The 11,698-nt window shown below is 47.1% G+C and overlaps 1 protein-coding gene across 2 annotated transcripts in view; it reads right to left on the bottom strand.

Moving 5' to 3' along the window:
* The window catches only part of MEX3B (mex-3 RNA binding family member B), a 5,268-nt gene extending 4,620 nt beyond the window's left edge, over positions 1 to 648 (bottom strand). For both annotated transcript variants that reach the window (XR_010068682.1, XM_063314182.1), the window contains exon 1: positions 354 to 648. Coding sequence is in view for 1 of the 2 variants with exons in the window: in XM_063314182.1 (XP_063170252.1) it covers positions 354 to 594 (241 nt within the window). In the remaining variant the exon portion in view is untranslated. The remainder of the gene's footprint in view (positions 1 to 353) is intronic.
* Between the last annotated feature and the right edge of the window lie 11,050 nt (positions 649 to 11,698).

Here is an 11,698-nt window from a genome sequence, read left to right as displayed (position 1 = left end):
CCCCGTGCCATTGATTTTAAGAGAAGAGGGCTGCTTGCCGCTAGGCGAGGCGAAGGCACATCTGGCTGCCAATTGCCTCCCAACGGCCCCCGCCACATTTCTGCACTTTCTTTGTCTAAGCCGCGGGAAGGGGGGGCGTTGCGAATCTGCGCCCAGGTGGGTGCCCACCCAGCTGAGCCTTTCTTCCCACGGGGACGAGCCAGGGTCCCCTCTCAAGCCCAACCTCAGTCAAGCCCAGCCAGCCAGCCTGGGAGAGGCGATGGCGGAAGACCTGCCGCTAACTCTCACGTTCCCCCCACGGATCCGCGCGTTGACACCTTCACCCCGTAAGGAAAGAGACCGGCGCAGCCCACCTTGCCTGCCCACGATCTCGGCGACATGTTCCGAGCTGGGCACGGGCACGCATTCGGTCATGTTCACGCTCTTTTTGCGCGGCTCGTTCTCGTAAAGGGAGCCCGTCTCGTCGCTGTCCAAGCCCAGGAGGGAGAGTTGGTCCAAGGCGATCTGAAGGGCTCTTTGGTCATCCAGGGTCTCTCCCCCTCCGCCGCCTCCGCTCCCATTCCGCTCCATGTCCGCAAACAACGAACTGGGCATAGTCCCGGTGGATGTATGGGATCGCGCCCTCCTCTTCCTTTCCCTCCTGCTCTCGAACCAGTCGCGCGGGGGGGGGGCGGGGGGAGGGGAGGAAAAGAAGCACCAAAAAAAAAATCAGACACAAAGGAAGAAGCTAAGGCAGATGGCCAGTAAGCGGCGGCGGCCGCACGAGAAGAAAACGGAGGCACACGAGCGCTTTGGAGAGCAAATCCTGGACGCTGGGTTAGGTCGGAACCAACCACCCCCGAATCTCCCCCCCCCCACTGTAGTTTCCTTGTGCCTTAAAAAAATCGCCTTCCTTTTTCAGTGCAATCCGGTTTATAAGACGCTTTCCAAGAAAACACCTCCCCGTGCGATTTCCCCCCCAAGCTTTTTTCCCCTGGCCTGCCTGGGGGGGTGGCGTGAAGAGAATGGAGGGAAGCGCAACGATGCTTTTTTCCTCCCCCCCTTGAGTTCTTTCGCTGGCCACAATGCCAGGCGATGGCACCGTTTCTTTAAGGAGCCCCTCCCAGCCTCCACTCAGCGATTTTCTTTCTTTTTTTCCCCTCCTCCTCCTCCTCTCCCCCCTCCTTTTCTCTCTCCTCCTCCTCCTCTTCCTCCTCCTCCTCCTCCTCTCTTCTGTCTGAGCCTGTGCTGCAGCCAGACAACGCGGGGGAAAAGAGGAGGCGGGGGGAAGGGAGAAATCACAGCGCCGCAGCGTAAGCGTCCCAGAGCCGATAAGGGGGGGGCGGGGAGGGCGTAGTGCGCCCGCGCAAGCCGTGACCGCTCCGCGAAGCGATTGGTGAAATCCAGAACCGAAGGGGCGGGCGCTAGGCCGCCTGCCCCGCCCCTGTGAGAGAAAGCTACTCTTCTTTGTTGTCTAAATTCGGACCAAGTCGAGGAGTTGGGGGGTGCTTTCTGCCCGTTTATTGCGCCCCAGCATCAACCCTGCAAGTCTGCGCGTGCAAGCAGGGGCACGGCTCTTGTTTTCCCAAACTGGGGGAAAGCGGAGGGTGAGCCCTCTATCCTCACCTCCCTCCCCCCACTCCTCAAAGCGTCGCGGTCTTTCTCCCCAAATCGGGGACGGCATGCCCAGACGCCGCGGCGAACGAAGGAAAACCAGTCTCCAGGCACTGGTGGGTGGGACAAACCAGGGGTGCGCCTTCAGGTGAGGCGGGAGGCAGTTCGAGGGAGGGGAGGGGAGCGACCCCAGGTGCCAAAGCCGCCGCGTGCGTGAAAAGGTGGCAAGCGCCGCTCCGCCCGCCCGCCCCTCCACAGGCTTGCAGGGGCAGGAGAGCTCTCAGCGTTGGGGACCTTTCAAACCTCTTGATTACGCGATTAGGATCATTTCCACAACCTTGGGGTGGGGGGAAGGGACAAACCCGCTCGGAGCATGTGCTCTGCGAGTCATAGTTTCTGCTCTTAAGCTTCGGGGAAGGTGGCCAAGGTTTCCAGGTCAGGGGGGCGTGCCTTTCCACGCAATTCGGCCACGCCTTCTTCCTTTTCATTCTTTCATCCGCTCTTGTAAACTTCAGCTGCAGTGCAATAAAGCACCAGGCTGGGCACGCACGCGTATGTTCTCTGCGCGTGTCCTTTCTCACCTCCTGCGCACCCATACGTACGCACTGATCGCAAGAAAGGAGGGACGAGGCGCCGACCGCACGCTTGAAGGGGGAGCCGGCTGCTTCTTTTCCCGACAGGAGCCTACCGAAACCAGCCCGCCCACCCACCACGTAGAGTTGGCCGGCGCAGCAACTGCACCGGCGGCGCACGCCATTCTTCCGCAAGAAACGGCGAAGATGCCAACAGGGGGGGTGGGGGGAGTGGAACAGGGTATCTGTTGCAAGCTGAAGAAACCGTAACTAGCCACAACTGGGGAAGGTTTCCGTACTGTCAGCTAACCACGATCCCCAGACCTGGGCTCGGAAGCCAATCTTGGGTGAGGAAGAGCGGCGAGAGCGCCCGCTTCAGCCACAGCGGAAGAGCCTTGCTCCGCGCCAGCGCTTTCCCGCGACTTGCTCCCCTTCGCCACTTCTTTGGACCTGCGTCCTTTGCGCATCTCGTGCCGGGGAAAGGGTGGCGTTCGGGGCTGGAAGGAGCGCGCGCTCCTTTCCATTCAAGTCGAGGGCTCCCCGCGGGGAAGGCGTGGCATCTTCCTCGGGTCGAAGGGTCTCGCTCCGCCTCTGGGAGCCACGTGCACTTTGGGCTGGGGGGAGGAGGAGGAGCCTCCGGACAGAAAGGGGCGGGCCGTTGGAGACACTTTGTAGCCACTCTGGCGAAGACAAAGGAGTCGGTGGGCGGAGAGCGGGTGCCGGGCTTCTCTTTCCAAATATCTGGAATAAATAGGGAGTCCCTGTTGCCCCCCCTAACGCCCCTCTGCATTAAAACCGGGGGACGTCGTTTTGCGTTTCTTGCGCTTGCAACCCCAGTTCTCCGGCCCGGCTGCGACGTTTCATCGGTGCCTTGCCAGTTGCGCACAGGCGCGCCCGGAGGAGAACGGTAAGCCCCGCTTTTAAAATGTCAAGCAAAGTGAAGAAAGTTGCAGCGAGAAAGCAGCAGCAGCAGCAGCTGCGGGAATGGGAGTGGATCAGTGCAGAAGAGGACAGAGCCGCGAGGCCTACCCGAAGCAACAGCTCAACACCCAATTTGGCCTGGGGCGCAGAAGTGTCAGAGTGCAGCCGCTAAGAAGTCCCTTTCTCCCTGCTGCCTCACCCGCTGATCAACGGGGAAAGGAGGGGAGTGGTTGACCAGTTGTCGCACTGAGTTGCTTGGCTCGATCAGCTCCCGCTGAGTCCCAGGAACTCAGAACAGGCTCTGTCCTCACAAAATATCTCCGATTCCCTATCCCGCCACCTACAACCCTCTCCGTTTGGGGGGAGATGATTTTTTCAAGCTCCCTCTCTTACTGGTGGGTGGTGCTATTGTGACCGCATGATTTTCTAGAAGGAATTCGCTGCCCAGGTGGGAGTATCCTTCCCTCACCTGGTGCTCTCCAGATGTATTGAATGACCAATTCCACCATTTCTGGATAGCAAGAGCATTGAGTGTATGGTCCTATATATCTCGAGGGGTTCAAGCAGGAAAGGCTAGCCCTTCTCGCTGATAATACATAGGCTCTTCAATCCCAAGAATTCCCCGGCCATCAGGGCCCAATGGTATTCTGGGAGTTGTAATTCCAACAGACCTATTGGCCAATGTGGGGATGAGGGCACAGAGCTATCTTTCCCAATGTGTTGTCCTCTAGTGTTTTGGATTTCAACTCCCATACGGCTGAACCAGCATGGTCAACAGCATGCGGGAATGATAAGCAATGGTATGAGATTGTGTAACTGAATTCGGCCTTTTTTTTCAGGAAAGAAACCACCTGATGCGGCAGCATAGCAAATAAAATAGTCTTTGGGAGACACAGAACTGTTTAATGGCACCTGGCTTCAACCTGAAAGATGGCTAACCTCTGTCATAGACAACCTGTGGTGTTCCATCCTCAACTTCTATAACTGTCACATTGGATACTACATCTTATTTCAAAGCGGCTAAAGGCAGAAGCCGTTTTGCATTCTTGCATCTTAGAATAACATGGTATAACAAGGGGGGGCGGCGTTAGATTTTTTATCCCATCATCATTATTTTGATAAATAACTTAAGGTGGGAAACTTACCTAATACTCCTTCCTACTATTTTAATGAATCTGTGCTCCTCAGAACCACACTTTTTCTTCCTAAGGGAAGCAAGTTTGTACTACTTTTTTCTGAACCAGTTCCTGGCAGCCCCCACTCTACCTGGCCATGTTGGCTAGGAGCTGCAGTTAATCAACTTCTGAAAGGCCCAGGTTCACCCACCCCTGCCTTACGTGAAGGACCGATTAGTGGCAGCAACTTCTTGGGATCCACGTTCTTCTCTGCTTCAGTGGAGCTTTTTGCAGTGCCCAGTTGAGAACTGATTTTCTTAAAAGCAGTCAGGAGGAAAAGCAGCAATCACATCTGTAAATTAAATGAGGCAGCCTAAAGCACTACTCTTTATGGAAGATGCACACAGCTAGCAGAGCGACAAACAGCCTTAAGATCCCCACCAACAAAATTATTTCTGTTCCACTTTCTCCCTTGCCCCGCTTAGGTACAGAAACATATTGCATCTATAGCAAGCATGGTCAGTTCCACAGGGAGATTAAGCCTTCCTAACTTTTCTTTTGAAAAACCAGGGGAGGATGGGCCGGGCCACAAAGTGGTGGACAGAGAACTGGCCAAGTGAGGTTGGTGTAATGAGCAAGGTGGGAATCGTGGTGGTCTAATATCAAAAGTGTGGGGCTCGTCGTCCTTGTGTTCCGCTTAAGAATGCATGAGCCCTTCTAAATCAGGTGAAAGTTGAATTAACGCAGCATTCAGATCCTCAAGAGAAGAGAACAAGCAGAAGAGCACTGCCTTTGTGATCAGAAACATTATTGCGCATAAAAAGTCCCTATGCTGTCTGTTATCTGACCATTCCCTAGGCAGCATCTCTTCGCCCCGTCCCACGTACCATTACACTTCCTGTAGAGTATTAGACATCAAAGAGAATGGTTCTAATATAGCTTTCTGGTTGATATGTTAGTTTTTTATGTGCAGGCAAATTGTGATTGATTGATTGATTGATTGACTGATTGATTGCCTTTCTAACTTGAGGAGCAGTCCTTTGTGTGAACATTCAGCTGTTATCCTTAGTGACAGACAGTGGGCACTGAGAATTAGTGCACAGACTAGAACCTGAAGGATCTTCCATGTTCAATTCTTCTTCATCATCATCATCGTATTTAGATGAGAATGCCAATATTATTTATTCTGCTTCCTGCAGTGAGTTCAGACATGAGCAATATTCCATTTTCTTCTCACACCAAACCTTCAGATTGAAAACAATAACTGAATATCATCCAGTGAGCTGCTAGATAAGTGGCAAAGTCACCTCTTGTCTCTCCAATCTACTGTATTTCCAAAAATTATTGACAGTGTTTGCATGATGCACTAAATCATAAACTAAGCCAATCATATTTGAACCACTTTAACCATATTTAGGAATCCACTCCACCAGCTTAGGTTATGGTTCCATATGTTATGTGAACTCTAAAAATTGGGTTGAGTCAACCATAGTTTATTGAACTATGGATAGAGCACATTGCTAACACAATACTGATTTTCCTTGCTGTTAATATGTTGAATTTGGGTCAGTGAACAGAATAAAGTTAGCACTAAAAAAATACAAACTTTTCATAGTGTTATAAATTCTGCTATTCCTTATTCAGGATTAGAACCTAAAACAAAACCTAATAAAAGTGTAAGATTTCAGCCACCGAGCTACATCTTCAAAGACACAAGCTTTAGGGAAACTAAAATTCCTGACTCATCTTCTTAATCATTGTCTTAGCTTTTACTGATGAAACTACCACAATCATCATTCCCAGAAACAAAGTTAGCTAGATGGTAATCAATCATGATATTTCAGCATCAAAAGCTTCTAATTTAAAACAACAACAACAAAACACTTTTCATCTGGCAGCTGACAAAAAATGAAAATGACCGATGTAACTCAAAAGCTTGGGGGCTTCTATGGCAAACCTATCTGAGTCAGCAGAAGCTGGTGCCTTTTGCAATTTACATCCCTCTCCTGACTAAACAGTTTGTTTCAGAATGTAATCATATCCAGCCTCAAACATCTACCCAATTACTTATCAGGTCAAGCATTCCATGTACTGTACACTAGAAAGGAGGAAAGAGATGACAATTTTTTAACTGGCCCTGTGGCTGGGTCTTTATTAGTGGATGAGTGTGGACTGAGGCCAGCATTTCTATAAGGAAGACTGGGGCATCAGGAGGGGGCTGGGAGATAGTCACAATGTTTTAAAGAAGAGAACTGAGTTCTGAACAGCCTACCCTGAACTTCAAAGCTGCATTCTTTCACCATCACATGTGTTAGAGGACATTGTGCCCATCAGTGTTGGAGAACGCATCAGCTGCTACCTTCATTGTGTTTGTTCATGGAACTGGAGGGGGCACCATCTTCTTTGCCTCCAGCAACAAAATATCTTACTCCGCTCAGTGCAACACATTTTTTTCATTACTGTACAGTACTGGAGGTAGGCTACCAGAACTGAGCAGCAGAAATTCAGATGACCACTAGATGGCAGCAAAGAACATTTCGTGTTTTCTGTATCTCCTCACTACCATCTAGCAGCCCTCTGCCTTTTTGCAGACCATGTACATTAGGGGAAGTGTAGCAGTCGTGGGTTTGAGGGGTAGCTCAGAGTCCTGCCAAGCTTAGTAGAAGTCCTGTTGTAAGATAATTTTTTCCAGTCAAACATAAAAAAATGGAGTGGGTTTGCTACAGCCTGAAAAAGCACCAGTCTAGTCATCCATCTAATAATGATCATAAGAATCTAATAACAACAATAACAACAATCATCATCATGTAGTCAACTAGTCGTCCAGACAAAAAATTTCAAGTCCTAGAAGAAAACCTTTGGTCCTTGATTGCTTCCTACCACAGATAGATTGAAGTCCACATAAGGGGATGTCAAAAGGCCTTAGTAGCCCTGAAGTCCAAGCTAATTTTTATAATTATAATAATTATAATAATTTTTATAATGTTTATGCCTTTTAAATATGTATGCAATATTATCTTTATTTAGGGATAGTTGTTTCCCCTCTCCCCCAGTAAGTGGATTGAAGGGGGCAATGGAATGTGCTTTTCTGTATTCCCCAGTCAATTTTCCAGTTTGTTTCACACAATTTCCTGAAATCGACTTTTGAAAAACTAATTGTGTGCTTGCTATGCATTAATAATCAACATACCTTAAAGACTTTGATTAGTTTCTCCTTCTTTTGAGAGCCCATGCTTCTCTCTCCCTACCCTACTATACTGTGGGTATAATCTAACCAGAGTTAAGCACTCTTAATCCTATTGTTTTCCAAGGCAAAGAATTGAGATATGTTTATTTTAACTCTCCCATTTAAGCTAATGAGCCATAAATGCACTTAATGGCTGTGTACCATGGTATACTCGATTAACCCAATTTTCTGGGGTTTTATGACATACTGAACTGTAAATTGACCACACAGACTGAGTTTGCGCAGGACACAAGGCTACAGTGTGCATGGCTGGTCTGTAGGTCAGTGTTGTGCAAATAAAGTCAATATTGTCCTTTGTTCTAAGTAATACCAATTCTGGGCTGCAAAACTCCAGGTGACCACTAGATACCAGGAAAGAGCTACAGAAAATTAATTATTTGCTGCTATTTAGTGGGTATCTGGATTTTTGAGTCCCAAATCTGGTAGCTGTACTAAAGTCAAAGTGCCTTCAACTCAAGATGAACTCCTGGCAATGTCATAGACACATAATGGGGGGAAATGGATGGTGATAAAAATTTGATAAATAAATAAATAAATTAGATGCAGTTTTCTTGACCACCGTGGCTGATTTGTCGTTGCCTTCTTCAATTTTTTTTTTCTTTTCTGATTTCTCAGTCTAGCTTGCAGGTGTGATATTTTCTTTAAGTCTCCCTTCCAAAGTACTAACCAGGCCCAAACCTGCTTAGCTTCCAACTTTGGACTAGAATAGCTAGATGCTGCTACTTGTTGAGACAAATTCTCAATTAAGTGAACCTCCATGTACAGAGTAAGGAAGATGAACTTGGAGATATGCAGAAGCTATTGCCTAGGCAAAAGGGGCTGAAGCATTTTTTTAAGTCCAGAACATCTAGATAACATTGGAAAGTGGCTCAGACAGACACCTCCCTAATTCACACGGGTATACAAGGAAGGAGGAAGTATGGCACAATCAGACTTGCAATCTTCTGTTATTAGAGCCAGTCTCAATAAAAGTAGTTTTAGCCTTCCTGTGGAGCTGGTTTCATGGTCTGGTCTACCTAGAATGGCTGACATTCCATTTACGGAATGAACCTCATTGCCTGGGTTTGTAGTACACATCCAACCCTAAACTAAGCACTAGTACTGTGTGTGTTTTCAAAATGATTTGTGAGAAATGCTGTGGACTTCACAGGAGTGTAAGTGGAGCACTTCTCTACTCTTCATTAAAGGAGTCTAATGTGTTCAGGTTCTGAGCTGAGGGAAAGAAAGGTGCTGTTCCTATCAGGAATCTACTCATAAGTTAATGTGACTATTGAAGAAGTGAGATGCTGAACTTCTCAAATACTTCTAAATCATTTGCAAAGCATAAACAGCACCCCACTAGCCACACAGGCTTCATCTGCACAACCCAGAGTCAAAAATTGGCCAACCTCATTTCACCCTAACAATTTTTCTTTGAAGACATCTTCTACTGGAATGGTTGTCCAGTTCCAGGCCATTTGAAAGGTAGAAGAAACTCATTATGGAAAGAAAGCAGGTTAATCCTGAAACCGCCCCTCAAGAATTGGACATCACCCTGATCAGGTTTCCACAGGTTACCCTGTCATAGTTTTCCCCACAATAAGATCCATAGTGTCCCTCTGACTTTTAAACTTGTTTTTATAGTTACACAGTTGCGTGATATGATTTTGATGGCAATCATTTTGAGTCCCTGTGATATTGAGATATGGAGTCCCTGAGATTGGCTATCAAAGCCAGTACAGAGGGTGCTATAAAGTCACCAAGATTGGCTTGCTTTGATGATCAGAGCTCCATTTTTAGGAAGGGAAAGCCCTAAGAGGGTGGGAGAAGACCCTGTGTATGTCCAGAATGTGTTTCTCTTGCCCATCCACCATGAGGACATGAGAACAACCCAGGTGCTGCCTGGAACTAGGCCAAGATGGCAACGAATGACGGTGTACCAACAAGCTTTACATGTGATGATTCTTCTCTTCTGTTTGTTGCTTGGCAGAGAGTAGAACAGACTGCTCTAAATGCAAAATAAACAGGAACAGATTTCACATGATCGGGACTTCAAATGAAAAGCCAGAAATAAATTATAATGCTGAGTGTGTTTCTGGAAATGCAGGCCCCAATTATGGTTAGGTCACATGAAGAAATGTTGCTTTTCTTCCCCCCCCCCCCCCACCCCCAGCTCACTCACCTTGTAGCATTGAGGTCAAGGAAAATTTTGAAGTAAGACAGAATAAAATCTGCCTTACACAATGGCTTCCTGCTTAACACAGACATTGCAGTCTACAACTTGGAATCTGTAGGCACCCGTGTGTCCCCAAACACTTCCCATGGTGCCCACCAGTCTCCATGCCCAATTCAGCATTCTTTTCTGTTGGCCAGGGGCAAAGCAAAGCTTCATCTTGTACCTAGGCATGTCATATCTAGATTGAAAACAAAAACAAAAAACAGAGGACCCCTTGATAGCAGGAAAGAAAAAACTCTTTTTTGTTGTCATCTAGTGGCTGTCCAAAGTTTTGCAACCCAAATCTAGTGTGCCTAAATTTAGCATCCTCTGAGCATCTTCTAAGAATGGTTCTGGGACTCAGTATTCTTAGAAGACAAAAAATAGCAGATGGTTGTAGCCCAGTGCTTTGTTTTGAGTGAGCCTACCTGCTCAAATAGATCATCCTAGGGCATAAAAGAGATGGGGAGGCTGGCTCACAACTTCATCACCATCACCACCACCACCATTACACCCCACTTTCTGCTCTGATGAGCCTTCAAGGCAGCTAGCAAAATTTAAAACCATTTGAAACAAACAATACAGTAATTTGCTTGGTTGGTCAGGTGTGTTTCTGAGGAAGTCAGTCCCCATTGGCAAGCCTTTCGTGAGAGTAGTCAAGTTGTACTCTCAAAGGTCCAAGGTGCTCATATGGTTCAAGCAGAGCTGTGCCTTTACAGAATGAATTGTGGTACCTAGGAATTGGGGTCATGCAATGCACCAAACCATAGATTTTTTAGAACAACAGTTTGAAAAGCCACCATACAGATCATGCTATAACCGCTGGAAATGCTGGCTTGGGTTTGTGTGGGTGTGTCCCTCTTTAGATGTTTTTTTCTTTTTTTTTACAGCCCTTTTGAATGTGCTTGGAGAAGCTACAGTATTGTCCTCTTTGGTATGGATAGTGCTATTTAAGTTACACTGGCAGTTGACCTCATAGCATAAAAGCTAGAAATACAAGCAGTGATAGCCCTTACACAGAGGCCAGCAACCTGCTCCTTCCAGATTTTATAGACATTAATTCCCACCAGTTCCAGCCAGCACCCAGAGACAGAGGGACCTTCAGATCCAAACTACCTGGATGGCACCAGGTTGCCTCTTGCTGATTTAATCCACTGAAACAGGCAAAATCTTTTCCTCAAAGCCATCTAAACTGGTATTACCCAGTCTAGTGGCAATGAATTTCAAATTCCATCTATTATTTGTTATGTGCTTCGTATAGAAGCATTGCATATCACATGATGCGTTTTTCTAATAGCCTGAATATTTGTCCATCTCAGCCAGGATTTACTCAGGGAAATATCCACTTCTATTCCCCAACTCTCTCTGGAGAAGGCTGTAATGCTGGGAACGGTAGAAGGAAAGAGAAGGAGAAGACAACCAGCAGCAAGGTGGATGGACTCAGTTGCAGTGGCAATGAGTGCACTCTTGGAAGACCTGAAAGACCAGGTGAGGGACAGACCGTCATGGAGAAAATTTATCTATGTGGTCACGAAGAGCTGACAATGGCTTGATGGCCATTGATCAATCGATCAATCAGTTCTCTGACTCTTGAATTTTAGTACTCTGCTGTCATAGCCAATACAGAAATCTCTATCATGGAAGTTGCAATTCAAAAGCAATGAAGAATCCCAAATTAATTATCCCTGCTCTATTGTAACCAGGCAAAATTTCCTTTCTAGTATCTGATAATCTGGACTTTTCAACTGTAAAGATCTTCAGCGAAGGGCAATAAAATAGGAATATTTCTTTTCTTTTTTTTAAAGCTGGAAAGCACAGAGATAGTATTAGAGATTTTCCAAACACAAAATTAGGTAACCCACAGCTGTTTCACAAAATAAAATGGTGACGGCAGAGAATGGAGCAGTGGCATTTGAATGTCAGCATGTTTGCTCAGAAGTCAATCCTCCTGGATTCCATGAAATTCACTGTCTTCATAAATAGGCTCAGAAAGAAGCAATTTCCATTTCTCCTAACACCATTACCATGGCCTTCCGACCCTCTCTTCTCCCATTCC

This window comes from Candoia aspera, chromosome 13 (genome assembly GCF_035149785.1).
Source record: "Candoia aspera isolate rCanAsp1 chromosome 13, rCanAsp1.hap2, whole genome shotgun sequence".
NCBI lineage: Eukaryota > Metazoa > Chordata > Lepidosauria > Squamata > Boidae > Candoia > Candoia aspera.
This window is presented reverse-complemented; position numbering and strand designations above follow the sequence as displayed.